At 44.0% G+C, this 25,528-nt stretch overlaps 1 protein-coding gene and 1 long non-coding RNA gene across 3 annotated transcripts in view; one reads left to right on the top strand and one right to left on the bottom strand.

Annotated features, from left to right (window-relative positions):
• Positions 1–11,155, bottom strand: part of ZSWIM6 (zinc finger SWIM-type containing 6) — a 116,063-nt gene extending 104,908 nt beyond the window's left edge. The window contains exon 1 of one of the 2 annotated variants that reach the window (XM_038170106.2): positions 10,543–11,155. In XM_038170106.2, coding sequence (XP_038026034.1) covers positions 10,543–11,116 — 574 coding nt within the window. In that variant the 5' untranslated portion in view covers positions 11,117–11,155. The remainder of the gene's footprint in view (positions 1–10,542) is intronic. The other variant, XM_027446054.3, reaches the window with a different exon arrangement.
• A 310-nt stretch (positions 11,156–11,465) lies between these two features.
• LOC106017447 (uncharacterized) lies at positions 11,466–23,712 on the top strand. The gene is made up of 4 exons (XR_003492798.3): positions 11,466–11,632; positions 18,877–18,951; positions 20,327–20,427; positions 21,451–23,712. It is a non-coding gene; the product is annotated as an uncharacterized lncRNA (long non-coding RNA).
• The last annotated feature ends 1,816 nt before the right edge of the window (positions 23,713–25,528 follow it).

The raw sequence follows: 25,528 nt of genomic DNA, 5'->3' as shown, positions 1-25,528 counted from the left end.
CCCAACACTTTATCTGTACTTCTTAACTTCCTTTTGTTATTCAAGGAGGGAGGGGAAGATGGACCTTCTAACAGGCAGGGATTCACTGCAGTGTATGCCCATGATTCACATCTTCCCATTTATCCAGTCTAACATTTCGCTAGCTATCATTCCACACTTTGAGTAATCGGGGAGCAGCAGCTTTGATCTTACTGGCATCTTGCTACTTCCCAGCCTACTCTCCACACTGGGACTATTCAGTTTTCTGACATCAGCACCCTTCCTTGTCCCCCCTGCATACGCAAATCCTCCCTTTTAAAGCAAACAAACAAAAAAGCAGCATTAGATCTTTCAGCTATTAAGATTACAACGTTCACATTCTCTCCACGTTCCCAATCTTTACTGAGCATCTTCTACCCCTAACAGTTTCAGGTTTGTCTTCCGCATGGCCTCTTATCCACAGAGGAAACTCCAGCCCTGACCACCCCTGCACTGACACGGCCAGTTCTCCTCCTCCTCCTTCCTACCGTTGTCCAAATAGGTGCCTAATAAAGCCATGCGTCATTTGTCACCAGATAACCATCCTTTCCTCAATGCTTAACCAGTCTTTATCCATATGTCAGCACAATATATAGCCCTGAAAAAAAAAAAGTGTTTTTCACAAGTCTGGGTAACACAAGTCTTTACTACTGTGCAGGAAAAGAAAGGACATGAGAAACACACACTTGTCCTTTTCCAATAAAGAATGGTTTGAAATTAAGCCATTTAGTGCCCATTGATAAAACTGAAATTAGTATGTAAGGATTGAGGGGAGAGAGTTGTCACTTCATAACTTTCAACATATCTCACAGTTCAAGATCTACAAGGCAACTGTGCTTCCCAATCTGTTTTCTATTTCAAACACTTTTTTTTTTTTTTGTAGAAGAGAAGTCTATTCCCTTTCATGCCTTCGCTAATACCCACTGAAAGTTGACCACACAGAGGGAGCAGTCAGTCATTCGGATTATATCCTCATTAAATACCCTTCTTCAGGCATCTACTGAGCACTTTGACCCCTACTTTATCTCAGACATCACCACTTCCTTACTTTTCATCCATAAAGGTCAACCCAGCATCTTACCACCTCTCTTCTCCTCAAGTACATCTTAGTCAACAAGCCAAACTCTTGTTTACTCCTGAATTCTTCTTCACACCTGCCACCAAACAGCCACTTACATTTATCATTTACGTAACTACTCAGAAATTAAGCCTGTAAGTTATTGCCAGGATACATAACAATGTAAAGCTTGATCACTGGAAACTGTCAGTAAAACTAAGCAATGTGCTGCTTCTGAAAGGTCTAAGTAGTGCTAATCAAGTTATTCTCAGCTTCCTTATCCCATCAGACTGCCAAGGCATCTGTTACATCAAGTCCTATTTCTAGTCACAGTCTACCATTCATGCATTAGTAGCACATTCAGCTGAAGTCATCTCTATTAGTTCATGCATTTAGATTTGACCAGGAAAGCTGCGTGACTGCTATCTCACATATCATGGCTTGCTGTAACAAAGAGCTAAAAAAAACCACCACAGTTTCACATTTTGTCATCACTCCGCTCTAGAAGCGAAACTGAAGTTTCATGCTTCTACGTAATACAGCTACACCAAATCCAGCCACAGATACGAAATAACGAACGAACTGGATATTTTATCCCCAGGACACTAACTGTAGTCAGTTTGCAAGGTTTCAGTTTACAACCTAAATCAATGGCAGAACTGAGACTCATTCTGTATGTGCAGTATCAGCGGTACAGCCAGTTGTCCTGGTTGTCATTGGTCGTAACACAGTATTTCAGAATAAAAGCATTCCAGGTCTGCTCCATGTAGCTAATATATTAAACAATTAATTAAGACTATTGATTTTTCCCCATTCTTGAACTCTCAAAACCCGTTGACTCAGCAGAATTGCCTTGAAGAAGCACAAGTCATGCTACATGTTGTCACCAAGGCCAGCTTTGTAAATACGCAAACCAGTGTTTTACTAAGACTACATTTCAACCTCCCAAAGCAGCACAGACAAGTACCAGAAGGAAAGTAAGTACTTCACTGAGGCAACTGCTGCTGTGCAAGTAATCAGTCGCTTACGGTAAGGCCCTTCGTGCAACTTCACTGACTAGCCCATGTTTTCCAGAAGACTTGAGGATAACTATCCATAGCCATTTTTGTGACTGCATTCTTAATGCTGTCATTTCATCTGCCATCACTCCATGGTCAAAACTACAGGTAAGTGGCAAAAATAACCAGCCACCAAGCATATGAAACCGTACGACCATGCTACATGCAGTTACTTACACCTTCCGCAAACATGCTGTGATTCCTGTCATTGACCGCTGAAAGAGGGTTGATGCTCTGTGAACTTCAGGCAGGTCAAAGTATCAAAGCTCAATGTAGAAACCAAGTATTAATAAAACTCACAAGATGTTCTTGAGAAGGGTAAGCTAGAAGCCAATCTGATGGAGAGAGACTACACGGCCACTGCGTCCACCACACATAGCTGAACACACGTAGACAGAGAGAGAAGAAGCCAGCAGTAAAAAAAAAAAAAAAAAAAAACAAGAGGTTAAACTTAAACATACGGAAACAAGTCCAAGAGAGCCAGTGCTGGTAAAATCCTTTAACCAAAACGGATCCTTTTAACATAATATTAAAAGAAAAAAAAACAAAAACAAAAAACAAATAGAATACATGCAAACTTGATCCTCTACTGTATTACAGGCTGCAAACTTGTTTCAGACTTTATAAAACAGTTTATCCAATTTTAAGTGCCTCAATGGTCAAATGTTCTTTATTTCATTAGTCAGTATAAATTAAACATCGTAGTCAGCTGCACAATTCCTGCACTGTATTTGCATTACCACCGGCTGTCAGTAGTCAGTTAGCAGTTAAAGTTGGCATGCATACAACAAAGTGTCTCATTTCTTAGAAGTCACACAGCTACATACATTTGATTTTCCTAGACTTTAAAATGATTGTTTGAATGTAATTGACTTTTGGCCAAAAAAATAAAATAAAATAGACAAAATAAAGATTTAATAATGCCTGTTTCTCTGAAATTTCTTTCTATTATGCCACTTCTCCCCCATATATTTTTCCCAACAACCCTGTAACATATTAGAGGCCTGACACCAATTAACAATGAAAGATGACTTATGCAAGCAGCTAAATTGATAACTATGAAGCAGGACAAAAGCTAAGTCACCTGAGTTTTTAGCACATTAATTCAGTAAATGAGCTTCTGATTTATCTGATCAGCTAGCTCTGCTAGTGTGAACTTAAACTTACTGACAGGTTTTGCTGCATCCTTCCAATTAACGTCAGACCTTCTCAGACATTGCCCATGCATTTCCAAAGCAAAAATTACCAAATATTTCAAGACTGTCAAACACACTGAACTGCAACAAGGAGGAAAGGGTTAGAGGAAGAAAAAGATTAAGGCCGCCTTCTTTAAGGGTGCGATGGTGCACATCACGATTACCTTAAAATATACTTTAAATACAGTTAAAGATGGCCCTCTTTCCACAGTTTGTTTTTTCGCTTTTCAGAAAAGGTTTAATAAGTATATGTAAGAAGCCTACATTGAGAGACACTCCAGCCTACGCCGAAATTGCATCAAATCAGAACAGGTCTTTTGGACAGCCACTACGCTTCTACAGCGAGCCTTTTATCAGTCCCGAGTTAACCACAAAAGAATGCTCTTTGCTGTACGTACTAGCAGAAGGCTACACTCCTCCATTCTGTTTACTTGTCTGTAGAATTAATGAGGAAAAACAAACTCATTTTTGAGATAGCAACTTACATCACAAGTTTTCCAGACATGCCGGTCTTTTGTAGCGGGGCCAAGGCAAGGAAGGCTGGATTCATACGGCCGCCCCGTCAGAAGGCATCGCAAGGGCACCACTAAATCACAGTAATTGGCACGTAGCTACAAGGGGAATGCACACCAGCACACGGCACCAGCCGACATCGCCAGCGATCCAGGCCACGGGAGGCCACGAGGACACATCAAGAGCTGCGCACATATCCAGCTGAGAGAAGCGTTTTACATGGGTAGCTTCAGATAGTGAACCAAGAAGAAAAACTGGAAGTTCAAGGAGACAGATCTCCCAGCACAACAAGTGCAGTTATTGGACAGTGCTCAAGTATTCACATGCTGTCAGGCTGACTGCATTCCAGGCAATCAGAATTCGCATTAAATCTGTACCCTTGCTGCACATGAAAGCTTTTTAAAATTTCAAATTAGTTCCTGTCACAGACAAGCATATTCATAAATTAGGATCGCTATTGTCAGTTAAAATAGTTGGGTCCTTTTTTTTCCCCTTTTCTTTTCTAGGAGCAGTAAATTCTCCTGCCTAATCCCCAAAGAAAACCGGCTAAAGAGAAAAGAAGGGGTGTCAGCTGCATTCCTACATTACCACAGTTTGCACTAATGTTTTGCTACAGTACTACAAAACTTCAGAATTTGTCTTGACATAAATTTCCAAAACAGCAGGTTTTGGAAACACTAAAACCTGAACCCATGCAGACACATCTTATAGGGTGCCAACCAACATACCTTATCCTTCACCAAGGAAAAACGCTATGTGGTAAGACACTTCTTCTGAGTAAATTATTATTATTATTATTTTTTTTTCAATCTGTAACTTTACCAGAGTCTTATGTAAGGGCTCAGTTCTAACAGATTAAAAAAAGAGACAGCAAGTGCTACAGCAAAACACAGTAACTAGCTACTGATTTTTAAGGAAAAAAATTTGTCCAATGCTGACTTCTGAATAGCTTCAGCCTACCCTCACAAATATTGCTTTTAATTAACCGTTCATCTCAAAGTACAGAGAGAGACAGAGAGAGAGAAAAAGCTTCAGTTGCTGGCATGACAGCTGGCTCAAATCCAAGAACTGCTACATACCAAAACATCTGATTGTATACAGAGATGGAATCACTTTCTTAAGCTGAAAGCTAGCTTTGAAAATGGAAACTGTTTTCTTGCAAGTGAGGAAAGCCTTGAAGTTAGGGGGAAAATATGAAACATGAGAAACATGAAAACTGACCTACAGCGAATAATGACAAATTTTATTAGGTCGACCCCACATAAAACTTCAATTTTTTTGTTTTAAAAATTGTAACAGGACATTTCACCAATCATTTTCTACTTCGAAAGAACTCAATTCTAGAGCAGTAATGACACACTCCTATTACAGATCTATCCTACTATTTATAGTTGCATGGAAAGGCTCTGTGAAGTTTTATTTCCACATCTTGGAAGCACTGTGAAATATTCACTTTCCCTTGAAATCCCAATTAGATATTTTTAGAAAAACCAAGAGAAAGCATGAGTTGACTTGAAATTTTCCACGTTTATTAATTTGGTCTTGAAAGAAAGCTTTTTCCCCCCTCCTCTTTTTTTCAAAAAAGGTTTCCACAGAAATTATTCAAGGTCAAGGACATCAGAGCACACATGCATATACACTGAAAATAGCTTGCACGTTCCCTAATTAATACATTGCATTCCAAATCTAACAAGGAAACTGGAATGCATTCAGATGTTTCTCTTTCAGGAAGAAATACTTGAAAATGAGTTTGTTTCTGTTCCGGAACTCAGAAATATTGGTAGTTATTTCTTAAAGCAAACTGAAACTGGAATCACTGAAGATATTTTCTCAAGACTCTAGTGGTCTTGGATCCAATTCAAAAAGAGTCCAGAAAAAAAAAAAAAGTCAGACATCATTTGTTTACTCCCCTACCACAATATTGTATTAACAAATTTTGGATTGCTTGTTTTAGTCATACATTCCTAACCAAACCCCAACATCAGGCTGGCTGCTGCAGAAACCATGCTTGTTTCTTTGGCATGCCAGGAGATAAACTCTGCCTGTTTGAGGAGGAGTTTAACGCAACCTTCTCCCCGCGGAAAAAGGTCACCACGCATACCAGGATGCCAACAAGTTAATGCAGAACACAATGTCTGTGTCTCCACAAATGACAGCCTTAGTTTTGTCACATCATTTAATATTACTTGCAATTACTTTTTTCTTCTTTTTACTAAAACCGCATGTCCTACAAGATTCATCAACAAATAGATATATATTGTAAGCATCATCGAAGATCGTCATGTTGGCTACAGGGCGCCTTTCCAGCTTTGCTAATAAGATACCTGATGTGTTGTTGTTTTTTTTTTATCAACCAAAAGGTGTTTTGCATTATACTGCTGGTACTGAAACAATTAAACCCTCAAAGAAGAGAAATTACACTTGTTTTACGTGCTCTACAGTTCCATGTTGTTTTGGGCAAAGGTGGCCATGAAGGACAAAAATGATTAACGGGAATCATCATCTACTAGAAGGACCTGAAATTTGCTGATTACAATACATGTATACCCCATTCAGACAGAATTGCAGAGAGCAGTTACCAGGAGTGTCTTGTAAAGCTTCTCTTCCTGGTTAAAAATGGCTTCTCCTGGTTTCGAACGCAATCACCACCTTGCAGCTCATTCTTGTTTAAAAGAAAAAAAGGAGAAAAAGGGGGGGGGGGGGGGAATAATTAGCTGGAATAATAGATGATAAACACACCTCTGAGTCAGAAGATAAATATTTCTCATCAAAAGAAAATTAGGAAAAAAGTCCCAAGTCTTAACTTCATTTAGGAATCAACTAAAGAAACATCAATGTATTTCCTCGCATTATTTTGCGCTTCAGAAATTCTACTTTATTTTTCTTAAATAAAGCGTTTTGGCTGCACCTCTGATGACATCTCACCAAGGGGCTTCAGACAAGTGAACCCGCAGCTTCACGCTGATGACACTTCAGCTGAACCCTTCTACCCCAGACAAGGTAGCTTTCCGCCTCCCAACGTTAACATTAATTCCAGAGCTGCGGTAAGCACCAGTCAATTAATTCCTTACTTTGTTTCCCTTCGCTTAGAGTTTCTTCCCTCCAACTCACCCTCTTGCCATTCATACCTAAGAGGCATGACTACGGTGATTACAGAGCCTTACGCTACTGCGGAGAGGACTCTAACACCTTAAAGGGAGACCCGTATGAGCAAGCAAGGTCCGTGCAGCACGGGCAAGCCAACCTCAAATTAGAGGCAGATGAGGATGTGCCAGGAGTACTTACACAGCATACCAAAAAAACACATCAGGTCCTTCTAATGCAGACACAGCTCAGCGGCGGAGACGAGCTTTGGGCCACTACAGCGAGAGCAGCCCAGAGCAGAAAGTCCTCGAGCAGGGGCACAGGGGCTTCTCCTCTTCTGCCCAAGCAGGGCATGGGGCTCTTGCCAGGCCAGCTGCACCACTGAGGGATCACACCTCTCGCTAACCCTGACAGCACCGCCGTGACGGCGGCACGGCGCTGGATACTAATTCGGGACTAACCTCGGAAACCAAATATACACTCCACCAGCTAAAACTGTCTACTCACTCCTGGCATCTTCACGAATTTGGCCAAATGAAGCACAGCCGATTTCTAATTTTTCTTCCAGATTGTTGTATTTACCCAGCGCTTTCATGTTTAGACTGCAACTTTTACTAAAAATACTCAGCTTGAAATACATGAAAACACATATAGTAGAAAAGCTCCATTTTATACTGCTGAAATGGTTTGTTCTAAGAACATGCCTTCTATTTTTTTCAAACAAGCTAAAAAAATCTTTACATCCAGTTGAAACATATCAAAAAAGCTACAAGAACATCGATAAGTTAGACGCAAGTAGAATATTGAAGCCCACTACTCTAGATAAAAATCCTTCAAAATGAAGTAATGTTAATTACAATGCTAGGAGAAGACCATTGTATTTTACATGGCTCGTGGACCACCTTACCACCTGAGTAATAAGAACACGGGTTGTGCATATCACTAACGTGTCAACTTCCTTCTATTCTCTGCATTACGCATGAGACGAATTGGGGACATGAAGCAGACGCACGTGAAGACTTCCAGCAGCACGTAGACATCAGGATTTTGAAGTTCTTTTCCTTGAAATGAGTTGCTGTGAAAAGATTGTCTGAACGTTTATGCAGGGCTAGACTAAAATGTAAAATACAGAAGCAAATGGATCCATTCAACTACCACCTAAGTGAAATTTATGCGTCCCCCTCACAAATCAGATCAGCGTCCCCTGTATATGGCAATAGTCAGCGCTACAAGTGAGCCTGTTACAGCTGATATGTAATAAAATGTACTTTGTCCAATAGCTGCACTTTTCCATAGTACTACAGTAAACATTTACAGAGTTTCCATTACTCACACTGCAAAGAACATAGGTTCACATTTATATGGCTGCTAAACACGCGCTTACACAAACTCAGCGCTAAGCCTGCCTCAATGCCACACATTCAGCTGCGTTGCACGGCGCCGATCCCGCTCCCCACCCAACCGAACTCGCCCCGGTTCAGTTTGCTTTCGGTCGCACCTCCCTGCTCCCGAGGGGACCCGTGCCAGCGGTGCCCTCCAGCAGCCCGGCCACCCGAGCCATGGGAAGAGCCGAGGCGCTCGCTGTCGATGGCTCCCACCACTGGCTTTGTCACGGCTTTCCAAAGGAGGCTCGCATGAGGGTGGAAAAAGAAGAGAAATAAAATATGTATTTTCAGCATTTGTTTGGAATGCGTGTAAGGGCTCCAGAAGCAGCAGTCAACACTTCAGTTGTATTTATGCATATTTTCTTTCTTCATGTTGACCCTTGCCAACATTACTCAACGCCCCTCCCCTTTAGAAGCTATACAAAAAGTTACTTTTTCCCTTTCACAACTACTGACTGAGGCCTATTCCACCGCTGAAAGCGAGCGAGGCAAAGCCCACGCTGGGTGTCTGTCTCCTAGGGAAGATTGCATCTTTTATTTATCGCCCCTTGGCTTTATTTTCACAGTGAATTCCTGGCTTAAATGTAATCAGCCAAGAAACCCTCCCTATGTGCACTCCTGTCATTCCTCATCGCTTGCAAACAGAATCAAGTGCAAGCAAATGGGGAAGGAGAAAAAAAAAACCTCAGTGCTGCCAACCAAAGTAAAAAAGCCCTACTTCTGGTTTTGCCAGTCCTGAGGAACCACAGATGTGCCTCAGACCTTTGGAAAGGGAGAGAAAGCCAAAAGATGAAACTTATAAGAAAGTTAATTAGATTTAGAGAGAGGGGAAAAAAAAAAAAAAAACAAGTGATTGTCTTGGAGCCGAACTCCCTCTAGGCTGGAGGGAAGGGCAGCAAGCCTAGGAACGGGAACGGAGAGCTTCCCTTCGGGAAATAAATGGCCATGCAGAGCAGGGGACAGAGCCCGGCACGAACAAAAGGCACAGAGGACGCGCCGTGGGTGAAACCATATTTAAAAAAAAATGATAATAATCATCATAAAAAAAATATATAAAGAGAAAACACACACAATAATTCACCGGGCTCTTTTGTCTGGCTTCCCCTCGGGGGCGGGGTGTGTGTGTGTGTGTGTGTGTGGTTGGGGGGGGGGGGGGGTTAGGGGGGGAAGGAAGAGACGCAAATAAACATGAAAATGGGAACAAAGTGCCCGGTCGCCGCCTCCTCCGCGGGGCACCGCCAGCCACAAAGCGCAGCCCCCGTGGAAGTTGGGTCTCCCACTCGTGTTTGGATTTATTTTTTTTTTTTTGGGGGGGAGGGGGACACGCCTCTCCTCGCCCCCCACCCCCCGGAACGGGGGCGTCCCCCCCACACACACACACAGAGGAATAGGGCACCCACCTCCGTGCCCCTTTAAAGGCAGGCGGCAGGAGGAGGAAGAGGAGGGAGCATTGTTCCAGCAGGAGGAAGCGCAGCCCCCCCCCCCCCCAGCGTTGTCACCGCTGTTGTCACGGAGCTCCTCACCCCCACCCTACCCCAAATAAAATAAAATAAATAAATGAAATAAAAATAACACACGCTGCGGATTTCACCCCCCTCCATACACACACACACACACACACACCCCGTCCCTCCGGCTCGCCGCTGCCCTAGAAATGCCTTTGTTCGCGGCTCCCCCCACACACACACCCTCCTCCTCCTCCTCCTCTTCCTCCCCCGCACCGCAGACCAAGGGGAGGGGGGGGGGTCTCGCACCCGTTTTCTTTTTTTTTTTATTATTATTATTTCGGAGCACGCCGCATTCCTCCCCCCACCATAACCTCGACCCCCCCCCCCCATCCTCCCCTCCCCTCCTTTTCCCAAACCCGCCCCCGTGTGTGCCGCCTTCTGCTGATTCATTTCCACCGGCGGCGGCGGCGGCTCCGTGTGAGTGCGTGTGTAAGAAGCGTGTGTGTGAGCGTGCAAGGAGGGGGGGGGGACACCCCCTCCCCGTTGCACACCCGGTTTGAGGGGGTGTAGGACACACACACACACACACACACACACACACCCGGCGGTGACCCGGATTAGCGGGGGGTGGGCGCTGCGCGGGGGGCAGAGCCCGGCGGGATTACCGGCTGTTAAAGGGACAGCGCCGGGGGGAGCAGCGGCAGGAGGAGGAGGAGGAGGAGGAGGGGGGGGGGGGCTTGAAGGAGGAAGGCGGCGGGGACACCCGTCGGCGCGGTGACTCACCGACTTGCAGGACGTTGTCCACGCAGCCGCCGTCCAGCAGCGCGATGCCCCTGCGGAAGGGCAGGCGGCTCTCGTCGGCGGCGGCCTCGGCGGCCCCCCCGGGCGCGGTGCCGGCCCCCCCGGCGGCGGAGACAGCGGAGGAGGAGACGGAGACGGCGGCGGCGGCGGCGGCGGGGTCGTCGGCGCCGGTGTTGAAGGAGGAGTACATGCAGATCTCCCGCTCGCTGCGGGGGAACGACCAGTAGACGATCCTGCGCTGCACCGGCTCCGGGATGCGCTCGAAGCGCTCCTCCACCCGCTGGAACGGCCACTTCTCCGCCACCCTGCGCGCCGCGATGTCCAGCAGCGACTCGGGGCTCTGCGTCTTGCCCAGCGGCAGCAGCCCCAGCGCGGCGGCGGCGGACGAGGAGGACGAGAAGGCGGCGGCGGCTGCCGACGAAGGCCCGGCGCACAGCGCCCCGCCGCCGGGCCCCCCGCCGCCGCCCGCCCGCTGCCCCGGCCGGCAGCCCGGCCCGTAGCCGGGTCTGCAGCACAGGCGCTTGGCGGGGGGAGGGAGCTGTCCGCGCTCCGCCATGATCGCGCCGCTTCTAAGCGGGCGGCGGAAGTGGCGGTAGCCTATAACCGGCACCGGGCGGACGGCCGCCGCCGCCGCAGGACACGCCCCCTCCTGCCCTTATATGGTGCGCGGGGGGCGTGGCCAGCGCCTCGCCCACGGGAGGGAGGGAGGGGAGGGAGGGGGGAGAGGCGGGCGCGCGCCCCCCCCCCACACACACACATACGCGGGGACGCGGCCCCCGCTGACGTCACGCGCGCGGTGTGGGAAAAAGGGGGCGTGACCCCGCCTCTCTCCCCCCCCCCCCCCCTCAACCCGGTCACCTCTGCGGGGGTGGTGCGCGCAGTAGGAGCAATACGGTAAGGGAGCGGGAGGCGCACTCGCGGCGTTACGGTAGCGGCGGCGGGGCCGCGCCCCGGCCGTAAGATGGCGGCGCCGGGCGGCCCGCGAGCAGCCCCCGGCCGCCGGGCGGGCACCGCGGCTGCCCCCCGAGCCTCGGCGCGGCGCCTGGGAGCGGCGGCGGACCCGCATCGCTAGGTACCGACCCCCCCGCACCCCCCCGTGTTGTTTGTTGTGGTTTAATTTGCCCTCACGCTGCTCCCCGGTGTGGCTCCCGCCGAGCCCCCCACCGAATTTTGGAGGTGCCCGACCCCGAGTGCGTTATAAGCGTTACAGTGCTGCTGGCTCGGCACGGGGCGTTATAAGCGTTACGGTGCTGCTGGCGTGGCGGTCCCGGGTCAGGGGAAGGAAGCAGGCACCGCGCTGCGAGCTGGAGCCGTGCGGTGAGGTGTTACCACAGCACAAACACATTCAGTTTTGGTCCCATCCCTTACTCGCTATTCACAATGTCTCGCGTCTTGAAGCAGTTTTTCTCCCCCTTGCTCTAGGACTGTTCCTGTTTTGGGCAGGTGCCGCTGGGAATGCCCCTTTGCCGTGAAGCCGGTGAATATCGGTAGCTGCACGGGGTGCTGCTGGGGCTTTTTTTCCTTCCTGTGCTGGGAAGTACGCGAGTGGCATCTTTTGCTGTTGAAATCGTGCCGTAAGCAGCAGCCACGCTGCTCCTCGGGCTCCCTCTGCGCTGCCGTAGCCCTTGCCAATTCTCTGAAGTTCCTTTGTCCTGCCAGCACTGCCGCTTGAGCCCCTCCAGCTTTCTGAAAGCAACCAGGAGGTGTGTTAGTTCCAGGGAAAACAAAAAATCAAAACGTGCTAAAGCCGGCCCTTAGCTGTGTATAAATTTGTAGCTAGTTTCGGTGGATGGTCCTTCCTTTTGGAAGGACCCTGCTGAGCTGAGCATTCATCTCCTCTTTTTTTGCCTCACAGTTTTGGAAGGTCTGCATTCCGGGGTCGCACAGAAGGAAAGCTGCAGAACAAGCAGCCTTAACGTGGTTCACCCCCTGCACTTAATCCAAGTCTGCTCTGTGAGCCACTTGGAGAAGTACCCTTGGTGACCGCTCTGAAATTTGTTCTTAATGTTTCAGAGCCTTTGGCTGCTTGCGGTAACACACGCAAGGACAGAGCATTCTACCAGTTACCCTGATTTGAAAGAAAGATCGCATGCAGCTGCACAGTTGTCTCTGTATGAAGCAAACAATGGTCTGTATGTGGAAAATGGATTGCAGATAGCCTAGTGCTGGCCAATGCAAGGCACCCGCCCTGGCGGTTAAAACTTATCTGTAAAGAGGAGAACAAGAACAGCCGTTCAGAGAAAGACTTGTGCGTTTTAGATTCACACACTGCATAGAATATTTCTAAACATGAGGAGCATAGGTGGTCAGAGAGGAAAAGGAAGAAACTGAGGAAAGGATGCTAGATGGTTCTTAGAACTAGAGCTTTACAAAAAGACACAAGCAAAAGTGATAAGCGTTAATTAAAACATATCAAGAGGTGATGGCATTAAAATAATCAAGCACAAGAAAGACTGGTGCACTGAAATCACTGAATTTACGGTGCTAAAATAAGGTGTTTGTTTTTTGGTTTTTTTTAACCTGTTTCGTGAAGGACTTTGAGATAACAAAGCAGTTCTTATAAAAAAAAAAAGCTATTGGTTTTATGGATTCCAAATGTATTTTAAAATGTATCATTGGAAAGCTTGAAAAACAGCGCTGTAGGTAAAGGTAGTGAATATTGCTATACATTGCACTGCAGTGACTCTGGAAATTCAAACACAGGAGAAAAAGACAGTAGTGGTGATTGTTGATGAAGACTGGACAATGAAGAAAGCAGCGCACAATCAGTTCTTTGGTTTATAACGTTCTCTTAAATAGTTTCATTGGTTATGTTCAGAAACTAATTTCAGGAGTCAAAAATAGAAAGCTTGCCTTTTACTAGCCTTTTAAATAAAATCAAATACTCACGGATAAATATTGCCAGCTCTTTTAAGACTTCAGAGTCTCTCTATTAAAGTGTAAATAAACCAGCAGCACTGAAAGAGCACTTTCAAAGGCCAGCTTTTTATTCCAATTAAATTCCGTGATGATTCTAAAACTGGAGTCAGATGCTAGCATCCAAAAGCATTTAGGAAAATGTACTTAAGATACTAAGCATGCTTTAGCGCTATTCTAAAATAACGTAAAGAGATAAACATCTTAATTTGAACTAAATCCTCTTGACATTCATTTCTGCGTCCTCTGCCTTTTTGTGGCTTGATACTTGACGTATGAAGTCATTCTGAGATGGGCTAAAGGGGTGGGCATTGTGTGTGCCAGAGTCCCAGAGCTCTGTGAATTAATGCTGCTCTGTATTTCCTCAAGGAATGAGCCCATTCAGTTTACATTTATTGAGAATAGACCCTGGGAAGGAATTATTTCTTCCTTATAAGGAGCTTTGTGTTGGAATATCTGTTGGGACAGTTTAGCTCACTACTGAGTTACTGGGGATAAAAGCATCACTGTTACGAGTAAAATGATAATGTGCAAGTGACTTCTTAAAATTAAACGCATGTAACTGATTTACAAGGCTCAGAATTTCAGAGGCTCCAAACAGCAAAATAAGGCTGTCTCAGCTTTCTTCGGAGTTGTAACTTTCTTCCATTTGCAAAAAGTCAAAAGCAGAAGATGCTGTCTCTGAGAGGAAAATAGATTTAACATCACCCTGGGTTTGTTGTGAACTTCTGAGTTTCAGAACTTGTGAACAGCCAAACTGAAAACATTGTTATTCCTCTCATAAGCTTTTGTAAGCTATACTTTCAAAGGATTGTGTTTTTCTAATATCAAAATAAAAGCAAATCAATTTGATAAAAACTTTTGCGTTTGTAAAATAATTGTCTTCTAGGTACTTTTAGCTGCAAGTACATAGTCTTAATCAGGGTAAGGTATCTGCATAATGCTTAAAAATTCATAATAGTTTAAAAAAAAATGATTCCTCAGAGCTCTAGAAGCTTTAACCTCTCCTGGTCAGACATCCTCCGCCACAGATGGGAGAGGCCAGTTCAGAAGTTAATGAGTTGCAAAATGCCACCGGCAGGGCTGCCAGCACATGTCAGAGCACCTCTGCCTGCACGGTGCACCAACAGCGAGGGGTTATCGGCAAAGCCGTGCTGCTGCTGGCCTAGGTGAAGACATCGTGGCACTGCCTTCCAGTGGGTATTATGCATCCTGCACTAATAGACCTCCTTTTGGCCTTCTTCAGTTTTCTCCCTTTAAACTGCATTTTATTTGAGACTTCCTTGAATTAGACCAAACAGCTCCTTTGCCATGGCAGGCAGTGTCGGATTCTCGGATAGAAGCTCTGCATGAGTTTTTTAGTCCACCAGCATCAGGAACAAAAGGCTTTGCTTTCCCAGATGCTCACCCCTGCCAAATGGAAACTACATACGCTAAAAATTCTCTTAGGAGCGTTTTCCGAGATGCTAAATTCTGGTAGAATGGCTCTAAAGCAAAAAAATAAAAATAAAATCTCTGCTTCCCATCTCAAGGAGTCTGAGTCCAGATTCATTTGTGATGGTGAGAGAGCTGTACCCACAAGTAAACAGCTTACATATGCCAGAAACTGAAAACGCATGCTTCCTGCAGGAGCTGGAACTCCTGCCTGTGGCGCGTGTCCCCAGGGCCCTGGCTGTGCTGCCGCCTCCCTGCCTCCCCCAGCACAGCCAAGACAGCAGTGCAGGGAGAGGAGATGGCTGGCTACCTGGCCAACCGTTGTTTCTGGTATTTGCCAGTCTTTTGTGAGCTACCGTGCCTTTATAAACTATAACGGAGGACTTGCAGAAAGCATGGAGGCAGGGGGAGTCAGAGATAGCTAAGCAACACTTAAATGGTTCCTGTTTAAACAACTGGCATTCTTTTAAAAAGCTTGGCTACAATATCTGCTTCCTTTAACTTTGCCACCAGTGATTGCCTTTAGCAAACTGGGGAAACCAAACTGGACTTTTTTCTTAACGGTCCATTTAAGCTTTGATTACTGGTTGTTAAGCTCTCAATCCACTAACATTCAAAAAAATATTACAAATGTGTCTCTCCCTCTGCTAGGACTGAAACTTCCAGTGAGGATTTACGGACTCTTCTTGGTTTGTATCAGAGACAGGCTTTCAAGGGATCAGTCTAAACACGAGGGCTCCTGTATAACTTAGACACCCTATGAAATCAGAGACTGAGATTTTCCATCTGGCTCTGAAGTGGTGCTGTACCACCTGGTTAAGGTTCGTTTGGTCAAAGGGAGCTGTGCACTGAAGAGTAATCAGTAAAGACCCAGTGTGAGGGTAGATCATTCTGTGGAGTTGTTTTTTTGTTTGTTTGCTTTCCAATTTTGTAGCCCCATAGCAGTATGTGTAGCAGTATCCTCAAGCAAAGAGCCTTCTAAAGGTGTTTCAGCAGGTTTGGATGAACAAATTGAATTCAGCATTTGTTCCAGGGCTTTAAAAACAATCAGAAATTTTGTAGTCCAAGTGCTAATTAGACTGATGTGTGCCTGTTTTATCATGTTATTCCTGCAAAACCAGGTAACTGAGCTGTGCAATGTTTCATCCATTTGGAGCCCTCAGTTTTCTGAGTTAAACACAGCTTACCGATGTGGATTTGGGATGATCTTGGTATGATATCACCTTTGCTTTATACCAACTGTGTGTGTTTTCTTTGTATATTTGCCTGTTTCTGTGCTTTCTTCCTCCTTCGTACCTACCCTTTGGTACTGACAGGTCGTGGTACATCGTAGTTCTTTCCTGACAAACAGCCTGTAAATGTTCCATCCAGTTGCCTTCCTGATTCTTACTCTTCCTGCCCTGTAATCTTGAAATTGTACCAGAGCTAATATCTCAGGCTAAGCCTTGTAATCAAATTCAGAAGATAGAGATAAGATATGGTTAGGGCTCTGCAGTAAAATTTTGTCAGAGAACCAAGTACTTCCTTTTACTTCAGTAGCTTCAAAGGTTTTGTTGGAATCCGTCTCTTGGACAGGGATTTAATTCTCTTTTTTTTTCCTACCAGTCTGTCACTAATAGCATCTAACTTTTGAAGTTGCTTTGAATAGAAAGGGAGAGCATTCTTCCTTTTCCTTTTCTGTGCTCCGGGGATTAAGATGAGCTGGGAGATATGCCTCCGCTTCACTTCTCCACTTGGAATAACAGCGGCACGATGCACTCATGTATTTCCAGAAAGCTAGAGCTTTGCTTCCAGCGGGATATGCCAGAAGTGGCAAGAATTTGGCAGTTTCAACTGCTGAACAGGAAAGGACCCCTTGATACTTAACGTGTCTCCATGCTGCTTTGCTCCAGTAAATTAGGCAGAGCTCACAGGACAGCTGTCTTCTTGCTAGACACTGTCCTCTGCTGGGCTGTGCTTGGAGTCCTTCAGAGGCAGCAGATACCGCCCCGCGCGTGGTGTGGTTTGGAGGCTGGAGGAGACGCTGTGTCAGGCTGACTGCCGCCTTAGGCAGTTGTCACCATCAGTCATCCTGCAAACGTTGCGATCCCTGAGCAGGAGGGATAGTAATCTGCTGCGGTCTGCTCATGTACAAATACATTTTTTATTTTATTTTTTGTGGTTCCAAAAAAATGGAGCCTCTGGACAGGGATAGGTCTCTGCGGAGCCTCTGAATTTAGCCAGTTGCAGTAAAGGTCTGATGCTACATAACCGCTCCCCAAACTGAGAATAAAGACGAATCTCTCCAGTACCCTATGTCAGAACTGCTTCCCAGTTAGTAATTTTAATAAGTGCTTGTCAGGGCTTAGTTACAGCCAGCACAAAAATCTACTTCTTCTTCCATGTCTCCATGGTTCCGAGTAGTAGCAAAACCTGACGGATGCTGTCCGGTGTTTGCTTTGCTCGGGGCACAGCACAGGCACCACAGCTCTCCATGCGCTCACTTGGATAACCAGTCCTGATCTGTTTTGTAGCCTCCTCTCAGCCTTTTATCTCTGTAAATACAAAGGCTTTGATTTTTGTTTTGCTTGTGTTTTTTTTTTGTTTGTTTGTTTTTTTGTTCATTTGTTTGTTTAAACAAACGTTTACTGGCTGCAGTTGAATGGCTGCTTTTGCAATTCTCTAGGAAAGCTAGAGATCTTTAAAAAGAAAATAAGAAATCACTAGGCTGTGAGTTAGGAGTGGAAGAACTGAGGAAGAGAAGGGCAGAACTAATGTGAGTAAGAGCTGAAGGATGATCTGGTGTATAAACCCAGTCCATTGCCAACTCCACCCTCTAAATGGCATTTACGGCCAGGGAAATTGGATCCACCCTGGACTGATTCTAGCATCAGAAAAATCCTAAAATAGCTCTGGGCCTTACAAAAGTTGCAGTTTCCTTCCCGATAATTGATGCTGTGGTGACAACCTGCATCTGGTACTCATGAGCTGCAGTCACCACATCTGCTAAGGGCAAGAAGGCAACTTTTTCCCTTTCCTCAGTCTCTTGCCTTGTCTGCAGAGATGGTCCATGAAGTGAAAAATTGTTTGTTCAGTTTGAGCACTTACTGAAAGGGATGGTGCCCCCTAATACTAGCAACTTGGAAATGAATCTGCAACCTGTGTTGACTCAGGTTTTTAAGAAGTGTAAATGAAGAGGAGCCACTTTAAGAGTAACTGGGGATTGGTCTAAGTTGCATTATTGCCATTGAATGTGGGCTTATTTCATCCTGTTTACTAAATGGGGAGTATAACCATGGCAACATTCATGACACGCTCTGCATGGATCTGCCAACACAAGAGTGAAATTAGCATTCCGAAGACAACTGTTTGAAAGTAGCTTGGGAACTGAAAAAGCATGTTTCAGACTACAGTCTGGATGATAATACGCTTCACCGTTTGCAGAGAGAACGTTGTGCAAAATTTGCTAGTCTGGCTGAAGTGCTCTCAGCAGGAGTATTTGTGGTGTCATTTGTATAGATCTTACCTTGACGAGTGAAAACTTAATGGTGTAAATATTAATAGCCAGTGGTGATTCTGATAAGTATACCTAAAAATATGAATACAGCTAGAGTTTTATGCCCAGCATTACTGCAAAGATAGCTGAAATTAATTCACTTGGGGAAAAATACAGAACGACAATTCCTAGACAAGATGAAAGTTCTACTTATAAAATAAAACAAATACTATTTCTACATATAAAGAGAAAAAAAAAAGAAAAGCCTGGGTGAATGGAAATGTGGAGGGGAATGTAAAAGGAACTTTCTAGATTGTAGTCAGTCCTCTGTTGTCCCCAGTATAAACTGTTGATAAACATCGTCTGGTAACTGATTTTTGTTGCTGTCGCATGTTGTGTGAAGTTTTTGCAGAAGTCTGTTACATGGAGAATCGTGGTCTGACAGTGAGGATGGACTCAATAATACATCGCTTCTTCATGTCTCTTTACAGGTCACTTCTTTCTGAAAGGAGCAGAGTCAAACATAGCTCCGCATTTCTGGATGACAGTGCTACAACCTGTTGCAAGTAACCCTGAACAAAAATACTTCCCTGGTTACTTTTGCCTGCACTTTTTTTATCTGTGGCTAGCTTCACCATTTTTGTTTAAGTCAGTTCCCTCTTCTGTGTGCATCTGTCACATAGCAGGAAAGACATGTTTCTGTAAATAAGCTTCACAAGTCGTTTAGGAGATGTGTAGGAAAATACAGAACTGCTTTTAACTGACTTTTGAAAATTGGCTAGATTTTAAGCTGACTCTGCCCTTTCAACAGATGCTCAGAACAGTGACTGCTCTTTATTGCCTCAGCACACCATCTTGGGATAACACATCAGCCAGTCTGATGGAATATTTTATGTAGAGTTACTACTTCCTCTGAGTCAGTGCTGTAAAAGGCAATTACGTCTGCAAAGAACACAGCACCCTTCATGTCCCCTGCTGCCCTCATGACTGAAAGTGATACATTTAGGGTGGGTTATGTTAGTCGTAAGAATAATACGGATCTATAGAAATTATGGAAATACTGCTAGTAAAATATAAATGACTTATTAGATATTTTTCTATGTTTGGAATATATGGGAAAAACCCAAACTTTTATCACTTCAGAAGGTAAAAAAATACATCGTATTCCAGCAGTAACTCAGGAAGATGTTAGCCACCAGAGCTAGGCTTAAAATGTCACAGGCTGAGATAACTTAAATCAGCATTTACATTCCAACTGGTTGAGCAGCTATCTGGATTGCTACTGTTAGTTCTCAATAAATTTGATACTAGGAAAGACAATCCAGAGGACTTGACAAAATTGAGAGTACTGGCAGTAAAAAGGGCAAAATCCAGATGATTACTGGTCATCAGTTTAGCACCTATGTCGGACAAAAATGTGTAACTTATATCAGTCCAATCAAGAAGCTAGTAAAGGAAATTGGCAGAACTAATGTTGGGAGCTATGGGTATATGAAAAATAGATCCGACCACAGTTTTGTTAGACAACACGCTTGATAAAACATACAGTGTTTACATCACAATACTGTTTGTGTAGTTCTTAGACTTCTTCCTGACTTTTTGTCTTACTACTTCATGGCACTTTCTATATGTTATGCTAATATCACCTGTTACTTAGTAGAACATTGGTTAACTGACAGTTGAAAACAAAATAGCAAATGGGGGATTCTGACTGAGCAGATTAAGATTATTTTAGGAATTGATTTTGGCTATGTACAACTTAATGTTTGCTGTAAATGACATCAAAGATTGTACAAAATTAATAACCACAGCTCAAAAGAAGGGGATGTAATATGCCACAAAGATAAGTCAATGACGCAGCCTAGATGACTTTGTTTATAAGTTGAATGCAAGCAGACAATTGTTTTGTGGGTTGCTAATAAGTAATACATCTGCCAACAGTGAAAGCAGGCTGTCATTTTCACCTGTCCATTTAGTCTACCCACCAAATACCAGAGCTTAAGAAAGAACAGAGAAGACACCCAAATTCAGGACCATTGAAGGTGAGTTGAGCAAGTTGTTTTCAAAATAAAATTTCATAGAAAACACAGCCTTTTGTTTTAGGGGACCTTCCAATTTGTTTTTTTCTGGAATTCTCTGAGTATTATGGCTGTTGTCATCTTTAAAGCCTGCAGTTATGCTGTAAGCTTAAGCTAATTCATTATGTCATCTCACAGTAATTCTGTAACATTCCCATGCTATAGATCTACTCTACTTCTGAACTTTGAGCCAGTCTTTTTAAATTCTTGTCTTGTACCATAGCTGCTTCACTACTTCTGGTACTCTTTCTGTGCCTTGCAGAGCCATTTCACATGTATGCGTTTGCTATCAATCAAACTACACTTTTATCTAATCATCAGCAAGTTTGCAGACCATGTTTTTCTCCTGTGCAGACAATCCGCATGCCGGAGGATCTTTTAGCTCTCTAACTGACCCAACTTATGCAAAGCAGCCTTAATGCTGCTAGTGCTAATGGTTCTCATGGAAAAAACATATATATATATGTATATATATATATATATATATATATGTGCTTTTCTTTCTGCGCACTCATTTATTTCTGTCTCTTCCAGGTCTTCTAGTGTTAGAACCTTTCAAAATTGTCCTAGATCATTTCTGAATAACTGTATTGGTACAGCTGTAAAAAAAAGAAGGGAGTAAAACCATATCTGCAGATAATTCCTGTGATCTAATAATCAATCACATTATAGCAAAGTTAATGCTGCTGTTGCCTTTTTCAACTTCAGAAAATCGTGTGTTGCTGGACCTAATGAGAACTGAAAGTTCAGGTTGGATTTTTTCTTCTGTTAATGAGTTTTTATTTGGGGGTTTAGAGGAGAAATTAAGAGATGCAGAGGGATTTATCAGGAAAGATTACAATGAATGAACTCCTGAACATGGTGCTTTGGTCAAAAAGACTCATGTAATTCTTGGCTACACAGAGAGAAATCTCTAGAGACTACAGTGACAATGGTAGTTCTGTGTTTGTCACTGAAGCAATTTTTGTTGGAATTTGCTTCATCCAGTGTAGGATCCAAGAAGACTGTTGGTAAACAGAAATCTTTGAGAGAAGAGCAAGCAAACAAAAACAACATCCTTATCTCCAAATTGCAGAGAGATGATTTGAAGTGTGGGCTGTTCAGTGGATATGGAATTGGCTGGATGGACACGCCCAGAGAGTGGTGGTCAATGGCTCTATGTCCAGATGGAGGCCAGTGGCGAGTGGTGTCCCTCAGTGGTCTGTCTAGGAACAAGTCCTGTTTAATGTCTTTATCAGTGACATAGACAGTGGGATCGAGGGCACCCTCAGCAAGTTTTCAGATGACACTAAGCTGAGTGGTGCAGTCAATACACCAGAAGGAAGGGATGACATCCAAAGGGACCTGGACAGGCTGGAGCAATAGGCCCACGTGAATCTCATGAGGTTCAACAATTCCAAGTGCAAGGTGCTGCACCTGGGCTGGGGCAATCCCAGACACAAGCACAGACTGGGAGAAGCACTCACGGAGATCAGCCCTGCAGAGAAGGACTTGGGGGTTCTGGTGGACAAAAAGCTTGACACGAGCCAGCAGTGTGTGCCTGCAGCCCAGGGGTCCAACTACGTCCTGGGCTGTGCCAACAGAGGGGTGGGCAGCAGGTGGAGGGAGGGGACTGTGCCCCTCTGCTCTGCCCTTGTGAGGCCACACCGGGAGTGCTGCATCCAGCAGCATCCAGCCATCCTGCTTGGAACCAGGTGATCCTTAAGGTCCCTTCCAACCCAAGCTATTCTATGAAGTAAAAAATCATTGATTCATATGGTACAAGATGAGTGATACAAGGAAGTTTTTTTCTTTGGTTTGTTAAACCAAAAAGTGTATTGACTAATGTCCAAAAGTACCTGCAGTGAAACAGAAACTTAAGACATGGCTTTTCAATCTAGCTGACAAAGACATAACACTATCCAATTGCTGGTGCTGAAGCCGAACAAAGCCTGACTAGAATCGTGTGGTAAATTTTTCCCGAAGCAATGGGTATCTAACCATTGGAACAGTTCTATGAGAATTATAATGGCCTTTCCATCTCTGCTCATTTCTACCTGACGATATGTCTTTCTTAAAAGACATGTTCACAATATGTTGTTCTTAAAAGACATGTTCTAGATGAACTAGGTGGTTCAGGAGTTTGTGTGACAAAGCTGATCAGCCCCAGATGGTCACAGTAGATGTTCTGGCCTGATCTCCTGTGGGGACCAAGCTGGTTTTGGTTCTTACTTCAGCTCCGCTATGGGCTTACCACACGCTTCATATTTTTGCCTATGGATGCTCACAGCTGTAGTGTAATCTGTCTAAATGGTCCGGCAAGGGATGTGGACTGCATAAAAGCCTGTCCTAAAGGTGTCCACAGAGGACAGCCAGCCATGTGTGGAACTTTAATACACCCTTTTCTAATTATTGAAATTTCTAAGCAACAATCTTAGGAATTAAGAGTTCATCTGGTAGCTGTGCTTCTATAATATTCCAGACAGAAGGCAGAATACTGTTTGGATTAAAAGTGCTAGCATTAACTTTTGTATTCCTGCATGATTTTAAATGCACCAAGGATATGTCCATGTGGACACCTGATCTTTTGTCTTGTCCAGAATTTATTTTTGGGCTCTTGTAAAGTGGTATCTAGCATTAAAGGAAAAAAATGCAAAATAATAAGTAACACTAGCTTATCGTTATTTACAGCAAACCAATTCCCTCTTTGCTCATAGATGACTAAAATGATGTATTTGCCTGGCTGAAAATTTCTTTTTTGCAAGTAATAAAAAATGCAGAGATTCCTTACAATGGTTACTTCAGCCTTGTTGCAGCTTGGGGCAAAACCACATTGGCAGAAAGACAATGTCCTGTCTCTAATGGCTGTGAAGCCTCTCTGAACTTGACCCGAATTTGAACTTATACAAAAGGGACCTCTGTGCAGTGACAAAAACTTAAAAACAGAGTATAATTACGTAAGAAATTCAAAATAAGTTGGGGAGCATGTTTGAATGAGATCAGCATTCCAAGTAATCCCTAACAAGAATTGGATGTTTGTATCTCTGCTGCCACACATTTGTCTTTATGATCTTCTGAATGTTCTATTGATCTTCCTCCAAACTGAAACCTTATACCTGATAGCAGCTCTTCGTGGTAGCCTTTTGGTGCAAAGTTGGCCATAGTGTCTTTTGCAAGTCTCCCAAACTCTTTGAATACTTTGATACCAATGAAGAAAGGATGTGTTTTAAAAATATATATATTAAAAAAATAAAATAACAAAGAAAAGTCCCTGTGTTTTCCTGTCGTCTTTTGCAGAAGCTAATCAATCAAATGATTAAAGAAGTCAACGGCAAGAAGAGTGCTAGTGCTGTCATGAAGGCAGTAGCTAGCACTGGTCACCTCATCTTTGTAGCACTGACCAGGAGGGAGTTTTGCTAATTGTTCACCTTGGTATTAGTAGCTCCAGGTCTCAGCCCCTACTCAGATGAAGTGAGTAACTAAGCTCCCACAAAGTCATATTTTACTACTGAGAAGTTTCTTTATTCACTTTTAGCAGTAGTTTTCCTCTTTTATGTTCTCATCAGATTGTTTTACATGATCCGTGTGGTTTCACTGGTCACCACTCATTGAGGAGTACTTGTTACGTGTTGCACTCCCTCATCCATGTTTAAATTTGATAGCTGTTTGGTTATAGTTAAAAAGCAAACTACTTCAGAAGTCTACAGCTAAGAAAAGCATCCAATTTCCACAGACAGGTCTTATTTCATAGGCCTGAGTCTGTTGCGTGTATGGTCCAATGCTTCCATGCCCTGGAAACTCCGGTTTTGGATTCCGTGTTTTTAAGAATCGTCTTTAACGTTGGATCTTTGGAAGTCCCACCTGCCTGGCAACTCTCGCTAAGACGGGAGACTCCAAAGTACAACTGTTGTGAGATGACCCGGTTGATTTTTGCATTCTCCTAAAGGGAGTCTCGTGTCTTCATGCATGCGCTCACCACAGTATTTGCTGGTCTACATGCAACTACCCTTGACCATCATTTCACCCTTTCTCACAGGCATCTGAAGAAACAACTTTTGATCTGTGTCTGTGGGGAATGGAGGCAAAATCTTTCCCATCTTCCCCTCCCCAGTTTGGCTTTCTGTCTTTTCACTGAAGGAAGTTTCTCTTCAGAAGCAGCCCAAGTCTTTTAAAGACTTCTGATGAGGTTTTCCTGGGAGACAGACCAGGCTTATGTCAAAGTGCTGTGGTAACAGTCAATTGTTACTAGCAGCAATCTAATTGCTCCACCAGGCTGAAAGCATTCCTGGTTGAGGTACTCTTGAAGGCTGTTTCAACTCCATAGATACCATGTTGTTTCTGCTACAAAATGGAGCATGTAACCTGCACTTTAAATTACAATGAAATCCTATCTACAAACTGGCAGCCATTCCCCTGACTCTCACACCTTGCTTTTAACATATAGGTTGACTGACACAATCAGATCAAATGATTTTCCAGACTTCTTGCTGCATCCACTGGGCATCATTTCTCATTTAAGATTCCTGCAGTGAGGCTGTATCTCCAGTGATAGTTCAGATTCTCATCTGGTGTAAATTATCATAGTTCTAGTCAACTTCAATGGATTTGATAATTTATACCATCTGAGGTTCTGCATCTGAAAACCATGTAATAAAAAGCAGATGCTGTTTTAACTAATCTGAAAAATAAGTGCCTAGTATTTGCCCGAGTCTAGCTATTTTAATACCTGCTACTTACTGCCAGCAGTCAACTGCATACTAGAGACTTCAAGTCCTTTGTCCTGTGTCTGAGTAACTGGGATAGTGTTCTGTATTTTATCAAAAATGACGGTTGAACAGCGACTGCAAAAGCCCTTGACAGCAACTTTGCTGAGAGACCTAAAAGCCAACACTCCTTTTGCAAAGCCCGTGAGTCTGTCTCTGCTAGAAGCTAGCCATATCTTTATACTGACCATGATCATTACTATACATGATATTTTAAAGCAGCTGCTTAGCTTTGTCACTTTAATATGTTTTCGTTTTGATTTCTATATTCTTCTTCAAGCCACATGAACGTTGGTTGATGGTTGGTATCTATCTGACCTTGT

This window comes from Anas platyrhynchos, chromosome Z (assembly GCF_047663525.1).
Source record: "Anas platyrhynchos isolate ZD024472 breed Pekin duck chromosome Z, IASCAAS_PekinDuck_T2T, whole genome shotgun sequence".
NCBI classification, from domain to species: Eukaryota; Metazoa; Chordata; class Aves; order Anseriformes; family Anatidae; genus Anas; species Anas platyrhynchos.
The sequence above is the reverse complement of the archived record's forward strand: the minus strand, read 5'-3'. Positions and strand labels throughout refer to the sequence as shown.